General features: G+C 40.9%; 2 protein-coding genes across 4 annotated transcripts in view; one reads left to right on the forward strand and one right to left on the reverse strand.

The window, feature by feature from the left end:
- Positions 1-324: 324 nt before the first annotated feature.
- On the reverse strand, positions 325-6,462 carry ecsit (ECSIT signaling integrator). Of its 2 annotated transcripts, XM_076724865.1 has the most exons (9): positions 6,371-6,460; positions 6,042-6,098; positions 5,746-5,909; positions 3,945-4,350; positions 3,584-3,807; positions 3,404-3,461; positions 3,014-3,162; positions 976-1,081; positions 325-803 (listed from the first exon to the last, which is right to left on the reverse strand). In XM_076724865.1, the coding sequence occupies exons 3-9, from the start codon at positions 5,872-5,874 to the stop codon at positions 517-519; spliced, it is 1,359 nt and encodes a 452-aa protein (XP_076580980.1). In that variant the 5' UTR covers positions 5,875-5,909; positions 6,042-6,098; positions 6,371-6,460; the 3' UTR covers positions 325-516. The 2 variants fall into 2 exon arrangements, with proteins under 2 accessions (XP_076580980.1, XP_076580979.1); XM_076724864.1 differs by lacking the exon at positions 6,042-6,098 and having other exon boundaries at positions 6,371-6,462.
- An 880-nt stretch (positions 6,463-7,342) lies between these two features.
- eml3 (EMAP like 3) overlaps positions 7,343-22,133 on the forward strand; it is a 55,223-nt gene continuing 40,432 nt past the window's right edge. Inside the window, exon 1 of one of the 2 annotated variants that reach the window (XM_076724867.1) lies at positions 7,343-7,478. In XM_076724867.1, coding sequence (XP_076580982.1) covers positions 7,454-7,478 — 25 coding nt within the window. In that variant the 5' untranslated portion in view covers positions 7,343-7,453. The remainder of the gene's footprint in view (positions 7,479-22,133) is intronic. The other variant, XM_076724866.1, reaches the window with a different exon arrangement.

Below are 22,133 nucleotides of genomic sequence, written 5' to 3' on the forward strand. Positions count from 1 at the left end.
TGGGTGCTAAATATGAAGTTAATGCCAGCAGCCGGTTGTCTTAGCTTAGCATGAAGACTGGTGCCAGGAGGAAACAGCTCAACCGGCTCCTCTGACGTTCATGAATTAACGTGCCATATGTCCTTTGTTCAATCTGTAACGATGTGTTGGTGATTGTCTCTTTGGTCTGTGCACAGGCACCACACCTGACAGTGAGTTTGTACTGACTATTATCAGCTGACACTGATATATGCTATCAGCTAATGCTGGCTGATAAGATCAGGACGCCTTAGAGCATTGAAAATGTAAACTAGGCAACCTTTGACGGAGACTAAAACAATGAGGCAGTTTTTCAAGTTCAGTTTATTTGATTTCTGATCCTTGAGTCCTCATAAGGTTCCATAGAGTTGGTGTGTTAGTTCAAGGAACCCACACTAGTTCAGCCACTACCCAGCATGAACATATGCTTCTAAATCAGCCACATACAGTCAGTCACGATATCTTCTGTCAGTCTCAAACACTCAGTGTGACTGCTGTTCATAGTTTCATCTCCCGGCTCCGCCTCGGCTCTTCTTCTTCTTTCACCTCAGGCTCCTCTTCAGGCTGTCTTTCCTCTCTCGGTTTCTCTGAGTCTTGGCTGTGGTGGTGGCCTGACTGGGTCTCAGCAACCCCCTGCAGCTGCTTGGGTCCGGGGTCCAGGCGAAACAGAGTGGGGACCTGACCCAGAATGGGGTTGCTCTGCTGGAGGCCAGCGATCCACTGGCTGAGGGTGGCCTGGTCTCCCTGGCTGGTCATACACATGGCAAAGACTGGACCCTCTTCCACTGGATACAAAACACACAAGAGCTGCATCATACACACCTTTTGGTTCTCCTGAGCACAATGAAACCTGACCAATAAGCGACAAGGTCTGCCTTCATTTGTGTGTTAACTGAACCACATCAGCCCTGAACACCGATCGAAGGCAAAACTTGAGCTTGATTGTCGACATCTTACCGTCGCCCACGCTGAAACTCTCGTCGTCCCCGAGGTCCCGCTCCAAATCCAGGTCTAGCTGCAGAGGATAGTCAAAACACCTCTCTGGATCATAGGGCTCCTCAACCTGTGGGGCAACACGGATACAGCGGTGAAACCTTCAGAGTCTGTGAAAAGTCTCTGCAGAGGTGATGCAGACAGATTTGAGAGCGATAAGCAAACATTCCTGAGCATTACCAGTGGACCTGTGTGGATTAGGTCAGACAAATAAAGACTCGTGTTGGTTCCCACTGCTCATGAAGGAAAGAAACTTCAGCGCTGTCAGACAGGTGAGAACATCTCAATGTGCCAGTCTCTAGTTATCTGTTCTGTAACTTCCGTTTCCTCCTCCTGTTACAGAGACAGCCGCAGCCTTAAATGACTAAGCCTTAAAGTTATGCATAATGATGTTCATGTTTGCTGTGAGTGACAGCTAGCTGGTAGCTTCAATAGCATGTATTTCTGAATCTCTTCTTTTCATGTTCAGAGGGTGTTGGGTGTGTTTCTTGCCAAAATACTATTTGTGGTTTCTCCTTATTATAATACAAGCAAGCAAGAGGTTCAGCTGGTTCCTCTGACATGGAGGTCTATTCACACCACTAGGTTGGGCCCCAGGCAATTAAAAAAATGATTGGTGGTCTGCGCCGTGTTAACCAGTACTTTATGAAAATTAATCTTTTTAAAACAGGTCAAAAATAAATCTGTTCTGAGATAAACAAAAATCTCTCTGACCATCCCAGATCTAAAAAACTGCAGGGACAATTCCAACTACAGCGTTAATGTTGTGATTTAGGTATTTCGACCTTATGAACGTTGAGGTTTGCAGTGTCTGTCCTGATGCATCCTGCAATGAAACATTTAAAATAAGCCAGTTTTACAGTCCATAAACAAAAAGGAGTGGAGGATTTACGCTAAACTAGGATGGAAAGGAGTCTAGCGAACCTAATCTTGAACAGATGTGCCCAGAACTCTGTGTGCCCGCCTGATGTCCAGGTCTATTTCAGGTCTGACGTCCTCACTCAGCTCAGTCTGAATGAGGTTTTCCACAGAGCTGATCATAGACATACCTTCTGCTGTTTCCTGTATTCCATACAGCCTTACATTATTCCTGCATGAGTGTCCTTCTAGTTGCGCTACTTTGGTTTGTATGTTGTGTTTCTAAAGGGAGTCACTGCATCTTTGGTATCTGTGCTCCATGTCTCCATATTCCCCATAAGGTTGTTTGGCTTCTTCCTGCCTTTCTGATGTGAGGTCAGTTTTTCCTTTTGCCTCCTCTATGTTCTGATTTCAGCCCTCACTTGTTCAATTGTTGCTTAATGTCCCTCTAGAGCTTATTTTGAAAATTCTGTCATCACATCTTTCAGCATTTGTCGTGTTGTAGTATTTCAGTCTCTCCCTGTCTGGCAGCCAGTGCCTCAGCAATGTCTTCGTCTGTGCTGGAGTTTTCCAAATCTTCCTCTTTTTTGTGACTTATCCTTATCCTTTCCCAACTTGTTTAGGTCTTGTTTAGGCATTAACTATTTTACACCATCAGCAACGATTCTATGCCATCAGAAGTCCCAGCTTAAGCCAAGTTTGATGTGTCTCTGCAAAATTGAACTTCAAAACCATATGGAATATCAAAAATCTAAAAAAAAAACCAAAAAAAAAAACCCTTTTGTCTGGATTGGTCCAGATATGCCATGTGCTCAATGTGATGCAGATTGCTCAAAATTTAGCAGATTTACACAAAAATCAAAATTGGACTAAGTGCAAATGGACAGATTTAGTGGGACCCACAGAATCCAGGACATTTACAATTCCAAATGTAAAGTTTGTTGTTATATCACCATCTATTAGTAGAGCCAATTAGTATAAGTATGATTATTTTGTCTGTGTAGTGGGTGAGGTTTCCAACCAGAGCCTGGGAACTGCAGCTGTTCCAGTCTCTGAGACCCAGAGACTTTTAGGGCTGAGCAGAGAAGAAGAAGAGTCCTAACAAATATAATAATCCAAAATAATAACAGGAGGGGTTTCCCACCTTCTCTTCAGGTGGTGTGGGGTCAGCTGTGAGGATGTAGTAGTATATACACGTCTTCCTCAGCCACAGGGGGAAGGGGCCCTCCACAAACAGTGGCCTGCTCGGGTTATGCTTGGCCAGGAGCTCCATCTGACTGGGGCTCTGGATACCTGGGGCCAACACAGGAAGGACAGGAAGCAAAGACAATGAGCAAAAGTCTGGATATCTAACATTTAGAAGAATCCAGTTTCCTGGCTTGTTATTGTGGTTTCTTTGGTTTCCTTCAGGCTTAAAATCATCTACTGCAACTATATGTCAAAGAGGACGATATCTGATATATTCCTGTGAATTTACAGCAGTATACAAACAGAATCCTGTAAACCACTTCAACATATTAAACAGCTCCCATACCTACGACATGTGGAAGTGTGATCTCGTCTCCACTCTCTGTGATGTCTGTACAGGGCAGCTAGAGGGAAGACCACAAGACAGATTCTGTAAATGATGACAATCAAGTTAAAAGCAATAAAATAAAGGGCACACAAGCTCATCCTCATGTTCACAACAAAGTAGGACAGCTGGTTATTGCACCTGATAGACTGTGATCTCAGCGTCCCGGTCGTTGGCGATACGAGTCAGACTGAAGCGAGCCAAGTCCACGGGGTCTTCAGGCAGCTCCCGGGGAACGGGGAAGGGGTTTATGTGCTTGAATCTGGGGAACCAGTACATGATGCGCTGGTACTTCCTAATGGGGTGACTCTTCTCCCCAAAGATCTGGACCAGCAGGACTTTGGTTTCCATGTTGGGCATGATACCTGAAAGACAATCATTTAAACTGAAGATAGACTCTGCTGTATCAGCATAACTCCCCTGACATCTTCAGAGTGTGCGTACATGCAGACCCCTGCCCTTTCCTGTCTGGAACAACCCTCTACCTGTGACAGACACCCACCATAGTTCTCCATCTGCTCCAGTATCTGCACTCCACACTCCTGCTGCCGGGGGTAGTGGTTGAACATTCGCTGGATAAAGTTTCTGGGCACAAACACCTCTTTGGGAAAAACATCCAGCAGCTTGTTGTAGACCACCAGGTCTCTCTCCACGCCAAACTCTGGCATCTTCTTCAGAGCAGCGTAGATGAACTCGACGTGGCCACGCCGTCTCACGCTGGTCTTGGTGAAGACTTCCAGCACTTTATTAAACATGGCCTTGGTTTTGACCCCTTTGGCCACTTCTTCAAACAGGTCATCATGGACGACCAGAGACTTGTCCGTCTTCTTGTCGTCCTCGTGGTTGAACTCTGTGGGTACTGGTTGGCTCTTGGCACATGCTGGGCTGCCGTGGAATTGCCTTAACACCTACAAGTGATAATTTGCTTTGGTCAAATGGAGCTTTGCGCTTTAGAAACACAGTGTATATTCTGTCATCCACATACGACTGATGTGCCGACTATGAACTGTGCTGAGTTTCAAAATGTCAACAGTGAAGAGGGAGCACATACTAAAACCACTATTTGTCAGTGTACTGGACAGCAACATGTAAATGAAGGCCCTCATCAGCAGGGTAACATTCTGGACTTGGTAATAACAACACTGACACTGACAAACACTGACAATGTTTCCGGATTAGAGTCGCCTATTTCTGACCATCACTGTGTGTTTTTTAATGGCAACCTAATCTAAACAATGAATAAAAGGGAGTTTTTGGTTCACAGGAAATTCCTGAATGGCAGGGCCGAAGCAGATCATCTGAGTCACACAGCTATGACTGCTCTTTAAATTTGAATATTTCAGCTACATCACGTCATCAGCTTTAATTACTATCGCTCCACTTATGCCGAAAAAGAGGTTGACTGACAGAATCTCGCCGTGGTTAAATAACAGCAGTGTTAATGAGAGGAAGAGAATCTTTAGAGCAGCTGAAAGAAAATGGAGGAAGGCTGGGTTCACAGTTCACTGTAAAAATACAAAGAAGCCATGACAATACATCTGGCAAAAGATAAGATTATTAAAATAGCTGGAAATTGTAGTATATTATTCTCCACCATTAAACAGCTGCTCAACACTGCCCCCACCTGTCCACAGCTCTCGGAACTAAACTGAAGAATTAGCATCATTCCTCAATAACAAAATAACTTCAATCAGAGTGAGCACTGCTGCTGATGTGAACACAGATGAGCTCAGAAACACTGTGAAAAAGATACAACCACGGGAAAATTCATCAACTGAGCTCCGCAAGACTGTCACTGAGTCTAGCTCAGCATCTTACCAGATGTGTTTAGAACAGCTGATAGTAATGCAGTCAGCAACCACAGGCTGATATCCAACCTTCCATCCAGAAAGATACTGGAAAAGACTGTTTCAGTGCAAATTAACTCCTTCCTTAAAGAAAATAACATTCACTTCTGTCAGGTTTTAGAACCTCAGCACTGAAACTGCTCTGACTAAGATAATCAGTGACCTCAGACTAACTTCTGATGAAAATAAGGTCTCAGTTCTTGTCCTCTTAGATCCGAGTGCAGCGTTAGATACGATTGACCATGATATCTGAATCAATGGTCTTGAACAGTCGGTTGGTCTTAAGCTGGTTTAAAACAGACATCAAAGGGAGAAAGTTTTAGGTCAGTATTGTAGATCATGATGACACACAACTGTAATCTCTGCTGAACCAAATGATTCTGCAGCTATAAACCTTTGCAAATGGACAACATTTCAAGCAGAGTCTGGGTACTATGTGTGGAGACTAAGGTGTACCTGGTGCTGGGTGTTATGGAGCGTGCTGGGCTGAGTGGAGGAGGTGGACTGGAGCAGAGTGCCATACTGGGCTGAGCGGCCCACCAGTCTGAGAGCCTGCAGCTGGAGCAGACAGCGGGCACACTTCATGGTGGAGCCGTCTCACTGACCTTCAGGAAAGCGACCTGCAGAGGGACAATCAACATGACGTGGATGATATTCAGAAATGCCTGATTCCATGGATGAACGTGGCGTTTTTCTGCAGAGCTCAAAGCACTCTGGTAGGTCTGTTTTACTCCAGTAGTGACACCACTCACCACGGTGTATTTTGTTGTGGAAGATGATGGCGACGATGACTGAAAATCTGATGTTTACTTAAATAAATTGAGTAAAAATATAAAATGTTTGATGAATTTTTGTAAACCGTCCTAAAGAGTGGCCCTGCTTTTCTTAACCGTTCTTCAGGGAGCTTCTATCGTGGATTAATATTTGTAACAGGTACATTAAACGGACACAATTTTGTTTCGCACATAACTAAGGTGTATTAGGACGGTGTCAGACAAATTATTAAGAACAAATATTCTGCAATACATAACTTAAGTACATAATTTACACATATAGCTATATACCCCCACTCAATAATCACCATTTAGTCTGACGAACACACGAAGAAATTAGTCTCCTTCAGAGATCAGTGCTTGCGGACGTCTCCATGTTGAAAAGCCGGGTGAACTTCCTGGTTCTACACACATTTCCTTCCCCCGAAGCACAGAAACATTAGCGCAAATACTTTTTCCAAAAACTCTGATCTGTTTTGTAAATACACTTGCGGGAATTGTACACTTTATATATTTCTCTAAAATCGACTCTGTCCTAAGGGTATTTTAGGGCCTGTTGTAATAGATATTAGTTGCACTAAGTTACCTCATGCTGTGGAAGCAGAAGAGGAACAAAGGCACACTAGGCTAGGATATGTCTTTGTGTGTGTATAGATATAGATATATTTTTATATATATACGAAATGAAAATTTCTATATGTGTATAGAAATTTGTATTTCGTATCTCTTCCCGTTGTCGGTCCTCTCTGATAATGGAGATGCGCGTGTACTACAAAACCCTGCCTCGTGGTGGCGACAAAAGTCTTCCATACAAATACCTCATAGCTTTTACTTGACAGGCGACGAGGTGTTGCCTGGTGAAGTTGTATTGCAAGTGTCATACTGTCTTACACAATATCTAAATATTCTTTACGGAGTCGCAGTGACTGGAGACATAAGTTAGAGAGACTTGGTGAAGATGTAAGTTTTATGGAAACTTTAACATTTATAACGCATCTCCACATGGTGCCTTCACCGCGAAGAGTGTCAAGGTAACTGTACTCAGGTATAGAACTTCCGGAGGACGCTTTCAAACTTTCAAGTAACGATATGTTTAGATTTTTTTTATGTCGTCTTTTTATTTAATTATATCACCGTTATTACAGTAGTCTCAAACGATCATTTAATTGCCGCGTGATAAAGGAATTTATTGTAATCATTTGTATTGTTTAATAAACAATAACGCTTTATTTACAGGAAAACGATTCACGTTTCCGGTATTCTTGTTGCTAAACGCGCTCTTTGACACAAGTCCCCAGTGTGACTTCTGACACTCCTCTCCCAGCATGAAAAACACACCTTAGTCCAGGGTTTACTTCAACAAAAACTTCACGCAGCTTAAACTTCAGATTATGGATTCCTCTACGAACAGTTTGGGTGAGTAACGTTAAAGCAAGAAAAACGTCCTCTGTGATTATGTGTCGTGATTTTAGTGACAGCGTTAGCAGTATGGAAACTTGACTGACTGTTCGGATGTACCGCTCACATCGTTATGGAGGGAACACTTTTCCAAACTACTTTTTTTAAAAAGATGAAGCAACAATTGTTTTGCTTTTCGGTAAATGTACATAAGGCAGGAACTCAACCTGCGTCAGTTTTTCAAGGCTAAAAGGTTCAGTTTCGTTCGGCATATATATGAACATCTTTAATAACACAGCTCTAACGTGATAAATTAAGTTTCACAATTTTCCTCGTGCTTGCTATTCCTTGGTATAATTTGGTACAGCAGGATAGTGGGGAAAAACACCAACAAAATGTTGACATTATAAGGAAGTTTGGTGGCGCTTGGACAGACATTACACTGAATTAAAGAATGCTTCTTGAACATTCGGCACGCTTACGCTTTATTCAGCTGTTTGTTTACCGTTAGAAACGCCCTGTTGCCTCAAACTCTCACTTTTCGAGCAGTGATGGAGTTTCTATGTCGGTGAAAGCTGTGTTGGATAATGACAGCGGCACTTGTGTAACTGAAGGTGTGTCGGACCTGCTGCTGTGGGGGAACAGCTGCCAGTTAAATATTCTGCTGTTAGCTGGTTTCGGTTTGAGCGCGTGACGGCTTTACGTTGAACGCAGCTGTCTGTATTCTTGCACGCGGGGTCAAATCATATTTGAGGCGTGACTTTTTTCTTCGGTTGTTTATTAACATTTTGTTAATAAAGTTTTGCGTCGCTCATAGTTGAGATCCTGACTGTATGTGTTCAGCAGCCACACATCAGCAGCAGAGCTGTCAAGAGATCAAAGAAAACTGGTTAAAAATGCAACGACAAAAAAAAAAAAAAAGCCGATTGTAGACAAAATTCTGTGCACCATGTACGATCTTTTAACAAACTGTCAGTGTTTAACTTTTTTTTTTTTTTTTTGGATTGGAGTTGGAACACTTGCACAGTCTTACCTTTGTTGCACATCTGCAGGCCCCGCTGTCCCACCTTGTGTGCTGATGTTGTGTCTACTTGTCTTGTAAAATGGTGGGACAGCAAGGCACTGGGGAACAGTAAATATCGCATGGGGATGCTTGCCAGCATCTGTGGGCAAGGCTGCTGAGGCTCAGTGCTGGAGGAAACTCAAGTGGAAAATATAGTGTACAGGCTGCCACTCTTCTCAATGCAGGTCTCTGTCTTTAATGGTAATTATCTTGTACCTTCATAATAAGGGTGATTTAATAACTGATGTGCATGTACTGAAACTGTGCAGCAGTGTTACATATCTGCCCCTGTGTCTGTGTCTCACTGTCAGCAGACTGCCTTACACCATATCATGGGGTCAGATGATTGCTGTGGTTGGTGACACACTGAGAGCAAGGAGACACCAATATTCAATATTTTGATCCACCCATACTGATTTTCTATGTGTGCCAGTTTGTAAGACACATCTGTTGTATGTTAAGGCTTTTTAAAGCTAAAGCTTTTATGTATGTCTGGGTGATGTGGCTAAAATCAATGTTAATAAGACCATTAAAAAGAAGCAGATAGGCAACACTTTAGATTACAGCCCACAGTGTAATTCCTCCAGAGTTAGTGTAATCCATAACTGTGAAGTTGTGGAATAAAGGGGTAACAATTCTGGATCTTCAAAAGATCTTAAACTGCAGTCAGTTTTTACTACTGGGTACACACTGTGTGTGTGTTTACCTCAGAACAAGGGTATACGGGACAGTATATTGTCATGGATACTGTTGGCCTCTGAAGACTGTCTCAGCTGTTGTCCACCCCACCAGCAAACTTACTGAACACCTGTTTATGGCCTTGTTGCTCTTCCTGCCATTGGTGGACAGAATTCACCCAGTCCCTCCTGTTTTGGTGTAACCATATATCGATATAAGCCTGCTGCAATTTTAACGAGCTTGTGTTATTATATTACTTTTATCCAGTGCAGGCCCACATTTCAGCCGCTTCATGATGGTCAGTTTGTATAGAAGCACAGTGGTCGAGGGGTTGTAGCTGTGGCAGGCTGTCCACTCTCGGCAGTCTCTAGCGATAAATCACCACTGCAATGTTCTCTTGCTTGGTGAGCATTCACGTGTAAAATGTTTAACATTGCCTCTCTTATGGTAATGTGTTGCCTGTCTCATGGTTACATTTAAATGACCATGATTCATGTTCATTAGCATGCTTATCTCAAGGTAAGCCAATTGCAATTAGCCATCATGCTAGGCAGATTTTGGTAAGAAGTTTGTACCATTTGCATTTGTTCAGAATGTTAATTTACATGGCTTATGCTGTTTTAAGCTGAACGCCAGAGGAAAGCATAGATGTACTCATTGTTTTAGTGAGTAATGTCTGTTTTGCATTAATAAATAGAGAGTGGGGTTGGCGATATGACCTCAAATATAGATTACAGTATTTATTTATTATTTATTTATTTATTAAAAAATAAAAGGGATACTCCACTCAAAGCATGATTCTACCTCTTTTCACTCTATTAATAATGTAAAGGAACATATCTTAAGAAAGAAAAAAATATCTAAAAATCTGATGTGTTAGGAATGAAAATGAGGTTTAGCCCCACATGTGTTTTAGAAGAAGTAACCTGCCCCATAATGTAGGCTCATTAGTAAATGTAATGTGGTTCATTCTCAGAGTTGGACATAGGGTTGGAACCCAAAGTAGATTATATGAGTAGTGAAATAGTCAGTGTACCATGAAGCATGTCTATCAAGACACTTACATATGGCAGCAACAGACACAAATACTGCCACACACACACTGAGGAGGCTTTCTTGTAACAACAGATCCAACTGAGTTTGTGTTGCAGTACGAAGTGTGGAGATGATGTTAGCTCTGTCGGTGTGAGACGACACAAGAAGCAACGTGAAAACAGTTTCCCATATTCAAGCTACCACTCTGGTTATTCAGTCGGCTTCAAATGAGGCTTAATGTTCACACAGTTTCTCTTGTCTGTCCCTCAATATTAAATACACCAGCATTAGTCCAGCCTGTGGGTCTGCAATAGATGCTACTAACCACATTAGCCGCGGAACAGCGTAATGCATATTCAACAGGCTAACCAGCAAAATACACAGTAAAGCAACATAAAAGCTTTCAGAGTCTAAGATTGAAGTTCTTATCGATCTGTCCTTGAGCGCCGGTTTTAAAGTGAATCCTGCTTTTTATTGGTCCTCAAAGCAGTCCAAAGTAAAATGATTTAGTTAGCCTAAGAGTTTTCCTGTTGTTGTTGTTGTTGGTGTGACATTTCCATCAAGTTAATTAACGGGGTCTTCACTCGAGTTCCATGAGTATGTGCGTAGCCTTCCACCCGCATGCTAACACGGCCACAGTAAAGCGCATTATTTTTAATATGTGCTAAAACATGCTAAACATGCTAATGCTAAAACATTTGTCACTGTAATGACACTATTGCAAATCCATGTTGGTGGCAGAACGCGACACCTGTGACAAACCCATTACTGACAACTACGGAGTATACTTTGAACATAATTTCAGTGTATTTATTTACAGCCTCTTTTATAGTTAGACTTGCTCTTGCTTGACCTCATCTAGTAACTTGATGTGTCCAATGTTACCGTAACTGATGCTAATGATAACTAAAACTAGGAAAACTAGTATTATCCTTTAATGTTGTCCTTTCTTTGTTGTGAATAACAAACAAATTTGGGAGATAGTGCCAGCTGTGCAGAGATGAGCAGGAAGTTGCATCAGCAGATAGCAGCTATTTCAGTATTTTCCCAGAATGTTGTAATACTGCTTCATTCTCAGAAGCTCAGGCATGCTGGTTTGCTGGAGTCTGGAAGTAGACCGTCTCTGTTTCTATCTCTTAGGGCTCGGTGTTGAATGCCCTGTGACCGATATATGTCTAGCATTGACTATCAAAAACTGATGAGTACAGACATGTTTGGCCAGGTTCATAGTTCTATTTTGCTATTCTTAGCCATTTTTTTTGACAATTAATATGTTCTTTGATTTATTTTGTTGGATGTTGTAGAAAGACATGTTTATAATCCTCAAAGTAAGATATCAACAAAAGTATAGTGCTGGCATCACTACTAAAACTCAGGTATTGTGTCAACACGTGTACCCAGCCCTAATCTCTTTGTATGAAGTTCCTTTTGAACTTTTCAGCTGGCACCACACATATAGATGGGAAAGAACAAAAACAACTAATTGTGGACTTAAGGTTAGTCCACAAAGATGGGGTTATATCCCTAGTAATTAAATCAGTATCTATAAAGCTCGTTGCTCCTCACTCAGTGAGATCATCATGCTGCAGAGATTTATGTTCCATCAGCAGTCAACAGAAATGTTCACGGTTTTATCTGCATGCAGAGCAAGCATGGTCTTGCATAATGTTTGTGCCTGCTTCAGCCAGATATGTCAGTCAAATCTGCGACAGTATGTTGACCAGCTGCCAGCGCTGTGAGCTCATACATGTACCATCTCCTCTGGCTTTTTGAGTTATTTTTAGACCCTTTTATCCTTTAAGACAGTTGTGCATTGAGGAAGCATACCACATAGGCTGACTTCGAATGTCTGTCCACTGAAGAATCTAATTTAAGAAGCTTGACTGCTGTTGAGACTAAAAATGTTTAGTGCAGCTGAAATGAGAATTGATTGTCGGAGCTTTACATGAGACAGAAATCACAGAATAAGCTTCTTGTAGGTTAGGGTCTCCTGCAGCCTTCATCTTATTTCATTTTCTTTGGTCCGCCTTTATTTAGGAAAATGGCCACTGTGAGCACGGTATAAGGAAAAGCTCAATTTAAACACTAGATTTTAACACAGGGCTGGTGGAAAGCTACGATGTCTGTCATTTGAGAGCTTGACATCTGACTTCTGAAAGATAAAAAATACAAATCAGTGATTTAGTTATCACTTTCATAAGCTTGTTTGTCAAAATGCCTGTGAGCGATACATTGAAAGGTGAGAGGTCATAATTGATGCAGTGGCAATAATACTTTTTTTTTAGCCCAGATCTTGATCGGAGTAGTATATGTATCTGACACACTGAATCAGTCCTCATTTTTTTAAAGGAGAGCTGTTTGAACCAGGGTCCTCATTCAAAAATATTAAGTTACTTAAAGAATTGATATTAATTAGTGACAGCTGATACCCCGATGCTCCCCATACGGGTCACCTTGTGTCGATTTATCAGACAATAATTACACAATAACAATCTATCTGTGATGTCTTTGTCAGACTCTTCTTGCCAACAGCAATGATAATTAGATGAACAAAAAATTGTTCAAGTACAAGTCAGCAGTAGTTGTTTTTAACTTAGTTTTTAATTATTTATAACTGGATTCATCATTTTATGGCCAGCATAACGAGCTGTAACGTTGACATATTATCCCCTCATGAAGTTGCTGTGGTGAATGTGTTAACAAACAACTCCAGAGAAAACGATGTGGCTTTCTAATTTGTACATGCTCCACTATCTTCCGCGTCTAAGTCTGTGCCTGTTGTTTGGTGCTGAGCAGGTCGTGTACAGTGGATTTATCAAAGCTCTTTTTCATTGAAAACAACTACCTGCTGCTTCTGGAAACAATGCAGATGATAGCTGAGTTGTGGGCTGGTAATTAACACCTTTATATTACACTGAGTCATTTGATCCGCCATTAATATAAAAACATGAATTAGTGCAGCTTAAAGTGAAGGGTTTGCCCTGGAGGTCTGTGCTGCTGCAGTGCATCCACTTCATTTGATGTTGAATGTTTGCTGATGCTTCACACACAGAATGATAGCTCTGCTGTTGCACAACCCAGCCGTGCATATGGTGCAGTTACACTCTTGTGCAGTGGGGGAAGAGAAGGTTTTTCTCAGAGCTGATGCTGATTTCTGTTTCCCTTCTCACATGGTACTTCAGACACTAGTGCAGGGGTGTACAGGATGTTGAGCGGTGGCGAGGCATCAAAATCAAAGAGAAGTAAAAGCAGCGAGCGGTGCGCTTTGGGACAAACTGCGTCTGTAGGTGGTTGAGGTCATTATGCAGCACCTTTTGGTGAGAGATAGAGAGAATGAGTGGGTGGACTCTGTGAGAATATGCTACATGTGACTGTCAACCACCTGCTTGAGGAGATACATTTGCTTTTTGAAGGCTGATACCAATATTTTAGCATGCAAATAGTGAATGTATATAAAAGAATGAAGTGTCTTTCATTTTGGGGACTTGGAAATCAAAAGAGGTTTGTAAAAGGGGCAGTAACCCTGATGACAAACAGATTTACTTGAGATAAAAAGTAAAACATGCTAGGCAAATTATATCTGTTGCTTCCACTTCTACTTCTGGCTCTAATCAAGCTGGATGAAAAGTTTTTGTAAACTCGTACATCAACCAGTTGGACGAGAAATGCTGTGTAGCTGTTCACAGAGATTCAACAAAAGACACTGATCAGTCCAAGAGTTTGTGGCCATGCAGCTGTCAGGCAGCCAACCTTCCACAAGACCTGGAATGACCCCGAGCCTTTCAGAAAAGTCAAAATCAAAGAGAGGATTTGTATTCTCAGCTTTGGAATCAAATTCTCATGCTTTTTCTCTTTTTCACGAGCTTTGGATGCTTGTGGCTTTTCAGCTGAATACCACCAAACTCTCGTGGGCCTCACACTCACTTGTTGGAGGTGTGTTTCACCAGCAAAATATGTTTTCTGGTGAATTGATCTGATTCATTTTGCTTTATAACCAGAACCATAAATGAATAATTTGTCACAAAGCTAGACTAAAATCACCTCAGGGTCCCTTTCTGTCATGGTTACACACTATTTCAGACATGAAAGTACAAGTTACATCAAACATATTAGAATTTTTAGGTGATTATTAAATCACAGGGATAAAAACGGTGAGATTAAGAAAGTATACCTCGTTGCTTCATTGGGCATGTGTGGCACTTCCAAATATCTTCCCATTATTTGACTTAGAACAAAAGACTGTTAAACCACTCAGATTAGTTGGGTTTAGTTGAAATTGTTAAATTCTTAATTGTTAAACTAATAATAACTTTTAAGTATCCCAGTAATGTAGCTATTATCTCACACCAGATACTGACTGGTTAGTACACACACGCACACACACAAATGCATATCTTGGTAAAGGAGAGGTCGCTGACACAGATTCAGACAAATTTGTGAACAAAATTTTATGCAAATGTGTTGCATTTGATGTGTTTGTTCTGTGTACTATTGGGACTGAAATGAGAAGTAACATTTTGGTTTGAAGGCGATAACATAAAAGTGATAGTATTTGGGAGGTAAGGGCAGCTGTGGCTCAGGAAGTAGAGCCACTCCATGGCTTGATCTGTGGCCCCTGCAGTCTTTATGTTGAAGTATTCTTGGGCAAAATACTGAACCGATGCTGTCCTGATGCCGAGCCATCAGTGTGTGAGTGTGCTTGTGAATTGTTACTGCTCGTGATGAGCAGATGGCACTTTGCCACCAGTGTATGAATCTGGTGTTCATGGGTGAATGTTGGCTTGTGTTGTAAAGCGCTTTGACTGGTCGCTATATAAATACATTCCATTTAAGATTTCACCATTTTAATGGCCAAAACATTCAAAACATTACATGTTTATAAGAACCAAGAATAAAAGTAAGAGTTGTCTACCATGTTCAAGATGCATGCACACATCATTTCCTGTAAGCTCCTCACCATGCTGGTTCTTTTTTGGCAGTAATGTTGGATGCCGCCGCCTTCAGTGGAAACTCGCACATAGAGAAGCATTTAGAGGACTTGAAAACATTGAATTACCAAACAAAAATGCTCAAAGTGTGACATAATGTGCATTTTTCATAGTTTCACCTTGCTCGCACAGTAGTTGCATGATGTGATGAGGTCTGAATATTAAACGCAATAGAATTCCAGTGCAGTTGCTGTGAATTTAATGTGGATCAAATTCCTGCTTCCCCTGAGCTGTGGCCAAACAGCTATGAGTCACCCACAGTCTTGGCTTGTAACTGAAAAAATGAAAACAAGAAAAGCAGACATTCAAAGTTGAGCGGGAAAGCAGTCATGCATGCAGATGTGTGTGTGTGTGTGTGTGTGTGTGTGTGTGTGTGTGTAGATGCTGGTAGGCTGCACTGTATGAAATGGGAACTGCTAATGTGTGTTTGTGTTGTAGTTAGACCTGCAGGACAGTTTGCTGATACACTGTTTTAGACCAGTATTGTCCTCTAATGCACATCTGATATCAGCCTATCATTGATTAACTTAATTTGATTAATTCAAAGCTGATTGTTTATAGGAAGTGCTTTATTTGAAGTGCAATCTAATCAAATGTTTAGGGGCATGTGTTTGTGACTGTGCTTGACAGCTTTCATTTGGAATGCTTTAATAGTCTGACTGTTTGTTTGGTGTAGCTGTCCTCAAGTTTCACTAGCATTTATGGTCATAAATAACGTTATACCTGCTGTGCATCAGTGAGTCGGAGCTGGGTATTTTGAGGAGGAGGAAGAAGAAGGAGGAAGAGGAGGAAGATGAAAGAAGGAAGTAGAAAAAAAGAAGAAGATAAATGAGAATTATAGGAGCAGCAGAACTGTCCAGGCTAAAATTATCATGAAACTTTGAGGTTGTTTGTCTCTAATTTAGACTGCACAGTTCCTGAAAAGGTATAAATTTACAACTTTTACCACCAATGGCACATTGGTGGTCATGTTGAGCCACCCAGAGATGAGAGGGTTTATTAAGTAAGATGCCATGTGGTAAGATTTATGTTGGGAAAAGCACACAGTTGTATCAGACATAATGGTGGTCTGTAATTTAATTTATGGGTTAATGGTTCAAGTGATCAGAGACTGCAAAATTCACAAAGAAAAATAAAGAACAAGACTAACATTAACTGCCAGCAGGCTGCCCTGGTCAAGCTTAAAGCATTTCCCAACTACTAGAGGTTGAAAGGAACTGCAACACAACTGTAGAACACACCAAAGTTAAACTACTGGGCTATGAAAGCCTATAAGGGTATAAAGGCTAATAGCTACGCAAAATCAACTTATGGAGAAGTGTGCAGAGAGGATATTTTGAGCAGCAAAGAAGAAGAAGGGAGGATGAGGAGGAAGAAGGGGAGGAAATGGTAAATGAGGATACAAAAGACAAACGGGTCTGTCAGCAGAACTGCCCTGACCATAAATATTTAAAATTTATTAAATTAAAAATATCTTTGAAATCATGTGTCTCTAATTGACAAAGCGCAATGCCTGAGTAGATATTAGAAAGTTTATTCTGCATCTCCCAGAGCTCTGACTCACATCCTTAGACATCAGTCTCCATTCACCATATACTAATGCCATTCTGTGCTCAACAGAAAACGACCTGGGTCAAGAGAATGTCAAGTCATTTCTTAGCAGCATTGACTTACCACAGTTTAGTAAAGAACAAACCAAAATACTCCATTCAACAGTAATATGGGATGAACGTTCCTCTGCTCTCAATCTAATAACAATCAATCACATAACAAACACCAGGACCTGATGGCTTCTCTGATGAGTTCTATAAACACTTCTGGTCTATTCTAGTTCCACTCCCCACAGAATGTTAACTACAATAAAGCAGTTCCTTTCCCCAAAGCTCTACCTCACAGAATAGAGAAAGTAATTTCATGCATAATTCACCCAAATCAAACCAGCTTTAGCTGGACAAACCTCACAAAGCTTCATGTTGCAGATTCATTTGCATTTTTATTCAACTGTTACCTGTAGCCATTCATCAGAACGTCAACATAAAAGAAATCCAAACACCCAACACACACTATCAGATCAGTGTCTATGCAGATGATGTATTCCTGTTCCTATAAAGCCCTCACTCATTGCTATAAGAATAGGGAACTAGTCTTGACCACCAAGCTTGCAACCGCAGCAGGGACAAGTGCAGCTATCACCGCGCCATCTCTCTTCCTCTTTCTGCCCGTCTGTTAGCAATTCTTGTTGTTTAAAAGTTGACATGCTATTTCCTGTGCTACCTTTGCAAGTTCCAATCTCAAATTCCCAATCTCCCATGACAAATATGTAATTCATATAATCTCCTCTTATTTTTCTTTGTTAAAAGTGCAGCAACAAGACCTAGAAATGCCAAAAATTTGCAGGTGGGCTCCAAATTCCTTCCACCACTCAGGCACATAAAATGACACTCATTGACCTCAAGGTGACATTATAAATGTCATTGTAATCACCTTACTGTAGCCCTGGATGGGTGTCCAAGGGGTGTGTGGCGAATGGAGCGGTATAAATGTTGTATGGTGGAGTAAAAGTGGTCCAGAGTGTTTGTAACTAGCTGTTTGCAGCTCGGCAGTTCATGTGAGGGACTACATGAGTTGAAATCTCCCATGACATGTTTTCCATGGTGGAAATTTGCTCAGCAAGCAAGCGTTGTGCTTCTTGGCAGGGGACTCGCGGGGAATGAAAAAACACCCAACAGGTTGGCGAGATTTCTCTCGGGGAATAATATGGTCTGCACCCAATAAAAACTGATTCCAGGATACTGGAGCAATGTTGATATGCTTTTACATCCCCGCACCAGCAGTTTTTGATGTAAAAACACATAACCTCCTCCCCATGTGCCGCAGTGCCCAGTAAGCTCTGATGACTTGGTATTCAGGTAAATCCACAGTGGTGTTGGTAATGTGGTCATGCAGCCAGGTTTCGTAGGAGACTAAGGCAGAGTCCTTTCTTAGTCTTAGTTGGTCTATAAAAGTACACTGACTATCCATTTTGTTGCAGAGAGCGTGCATGTTTGACATGCAGTCAATAATGCTCTGACCTTCCCAATGAAATTCTGTTATCTGGCCTGTATTCACGCTTCTTGCTGATTGCTCCATAAGTGACAAACGCTTGTTTTGTTTAAAGATGCTCTGCGTCCTATTGACTACAATAGTTTACATGAGGATACAGTTTAAAATACTGTCAAAAATTCAGTTTTTGAGATACAGTACTAAAATTTACCACAATTATTTTCATGTACATTGGAGATGTACATGCTTCATGAGAATTTGATGCACTGTAAGCTCAATTTCGGATAATTCATTACAGATATCTAAATAAATTCTGCATTTGGGTTGAGAAGGAAGAAAGTTTGGTTTCATTCATTAATAGTCATCTTGTATGTTTATTGCATGTTAAACACACTTTGTGCATTATTTTTGATTTTGTGCCTCCAAATGACAATGTTGTCGGCACACTAGATGAGGTCATTTTCTTCTTAAATATCTTCCTGTTCAAAGACAGTACAGGTTAAACATGAATATTTTTTGGCCAGTGAGTTACTGGGTTGAACTAGTGAGCAATTGTGATATAGGTGTCATTACAATTTTTTTTGCTTAACAAAATGTTTCTTCAATTAGTGTAATGATATCAGCATTTCGTTCAGTGTGTTTAAGTGTCATTACACTTACAGCAGCACACAAAGTCTGAAGGAGGGTAGTGAGCAGAGTCATGTTTCTGATCTGCCGTATATTAAAAGGACTGTCACTCACTATGACTGTCCTAACATGCCCTTTAACAGAAAAGCACTGCCTATGAAAACATGACATTCTATATCGTCAAGAGACACTTCTATTTTAATTTAGACATTGGAGTGCTGGCGCTTTGAAATTCCATATTTAACCTCCACGTTACCACTGCCACTACCAGTAAAACCAGACAAGAAAACACTCCATTCATCTAGTCCATGTATAAAACCAGCCTACTAAGTACAGGATCCCAGTGCCAGAAACAGATTCTGTGAAGACGCTCTTTTACAGCAGCAGTGGGTGTGGTGCCACCAAACTGCCAGTCATAGCCTCTACATAAATACAACATGGAGTCTTTCAAAAAGAAAGTTTTTCCCAATATAGTCTGCACAGAAACAGATCTCAGAAACATTTCTGATCTGCCATGTGCTGACTAAAATATCACAGTGCTTTGGACCTAACTTGTATTCTTGAAGGCCCACATTTATTGGCACTTTGGTATTTATATGTGTGAGCAGGAGTTGCAGATGGACCTGGGCTTGTTGGGGATGGTTAATAGGCTTTTCCCCTGAGGTCAAATTCAGCAATAAACATTGCCTTTGGAGGAACACTTCAACTTCCTGTTTGGTGTGTCTTCCTGTGGAGAATTAACCAGATGTAGACAGTGATGTCACATCCAGATATTTCCAGTTGCTACAACTGAGTGTGATGGTAGAGAATGTTCCAGTTATGTGAGTCTGATCTTCTTGATAGAGCAGCCATTTATGGACCAACATGATATAGGGAGGAATGACATCACATCAGTGTGATCACAGGTAACTGTTCCTTCACCCACTGACCTGCAATGTAGCTGGCAACATTCATGTCATCACTAGACATTGGCTGTGTTTCCATCAATGTACTTTTATGCACATTCAAAAGTATCGTGTTAGAAAAGGTTGATGGAAGCGGCAAAATAATTGAAAAAACATCCTCAATTTCACAAAAGATAGCTAATTCCAAAAGGTGGTAGCTAATTTTTAAACATACAGATTCATACAAATATCACAACACTTTATCTGTTTTATTTTTTGGTTACCCACCTCCAAGCTCGTGACCTCATCCACACTGTTACTGCACTTATCTGAAATTTGATACTGGTGCATTTATATACTGCAAATAAGCATTTGTGTCATCGGTGTCCAGTTATACTGTACAGTTATGTGACATTAATTTACAGACCGGGGACCAGGAGTCCTACATGGGTTAAATTTTGCAAATCTGCAAAAGTCAGTATGGGAACCGACCCGTTAGCTGCATTTATCTCCAAGTCAAATCTGGATCTGTCACTCACTTTGCCCACACATTTTGACAGTTTAAGAGTTATGTTCTCGGATAAGTATCTGTCAAGTAGTTGACAGTAATCTTATGCTCACAGTCTGATCACACCCACTTTCTCAGAGTCAGCAGTCTTCCCTTCGCTGATGTATCGTCCACAATTTGGTCTTCACCACTGGCTATTTTTGCCTTCATGTCATCTATTTTGATATACTAGCTAGCAGCCAGTCCACATTTCTGTCAGATCAGTGACGTTCCATGAATGGCCTGGATGTGTATTTAGGGCTCAAAGCTTGTGACCACAATTTAAAAAAAAAAAATAATAAAAAATACCCTGATGGCTGTTCAGACTTGGTCATATTAGCTGACTCCAATGATAAAAATACACAATAATTTTCATTTGTGATTTCTCCACTCACTGCCGGCCTGCCTTGAGTTAACATTTACTCACTGCCTGCCTTTGTGAATTTACATGAATATATTTGTTTGACCTGTTAACCTATAGTTTTTTATGGGTTACCCAGGGAATATCTGTGGGTACCCTACCTGGTGCAGGACTCCGTACCAGGGTTCATTATGATAAAGTCATCGTGGCAGGATCATGAAAGTCCTTTGTAAATTTTATGATGGTATGTCTGTAAGATTCTGTGATATTTTGTCTTCCGTGTTGACCTTTTTCCTGAGAGTAACCCCAGAGGAAATGGGAGTGTCCAAATGGAAATGGTTCATCCTCGAGGAAGCAGGACTGTATGAATGGGATGGCAACTAGAATGCATTATTTCATGCACGTGTTCCCCTCAAGCAGCAGTTATTTGTCTTCTTTTATCTGGCTGTGTGTGTGTGGCAGATAGTTAAATAGTCTTCATAGTGGTGTTGTGGTTTATTGATTTTTTTTTTTCTGTAAGTCCTTTAAGCCTCAGTATGATTTTGTGTTTTTACATCTGTGAGAACCATTTTTGTTTTTAAAGTTCTGTTTTTTGTATTAATACAAATATTATTAATTTGTCAATCATAATGCCTCAACTAGACATCTTACTCTAACTCTAAAAGCCCTGAGCTTTAAATTTCCAGTTCCATTTGCTTCAAAGTATTTCTTCATAACATTATACATAACTCACTAAATATGCAATAATCTAAGTTTAAAAAAAGGATCTTTAAATATTATTTATTAAAGCTTTAGAGCTCAAAAACTCAGCTAATCTGCAAAAATCTGAGTGTTCATAGTGGAATCCATTACTGCTAGCAAAAAGCTGAATAAGAAGATATTTTTTTAGGGCTGTTAAGTGTGCACTGGGCAGCTGTCAGATTGGGACCAGGGCCAAAAAACTTTTCGGGATGTGATAAAAGAGAGTTGACCGGACATGAGGAATGACAACATAACAACAAAGCCTCCCACCTGGTAGGAATGTCAGATTATATGGCAAACATCTAAAAACCTACCAGCACACCCCCCAAAATGATTTGATTTAAAAAATTTGGAATAGCTATCATCAGTTTCTATACAGAAATGTAAATTAAAAAGAGCAGCATGCAAGTCAAGCCTTTAAATTGTTATGCAACCAGCTCGCCAAATAGATGTGAGAAGACGGTTTGTGGACGGAGATTTGTTGACAGTACACTTTAACAGTAATGTGCCCATCCATCATTGTCTGAGTGTGGGAGTTGAGTGGGATTCATCTGGATTCCAAAAGGGAAACTTGTCTATTTGCTAAAGACATTGGGTCTTTGATGCTCCTCACTGACTGATGAAGGCTATTTCTCCCTCAGAAGGAGGCGGGAGGCCCGCAGTGAGAATGAGCTTTGAGCATGTGTTTCTGCTTTCCTCAGCCTTTC

Source organism: Chaetodon auriga, chromosome 24 (assembly GCF_051107435.1).
Source record: "Chaetodon auriga isolate fChaAug3 chromosome 24, fChaAug3.hap1, whole genome shotgun sequence".
Lineage (NCBI taxonomy): Eukaryota > Metazoa > Chordata > Actinopteri > Chaetodontiformes > Chaetodontidae > Chaetodon > Chaetodon auriga.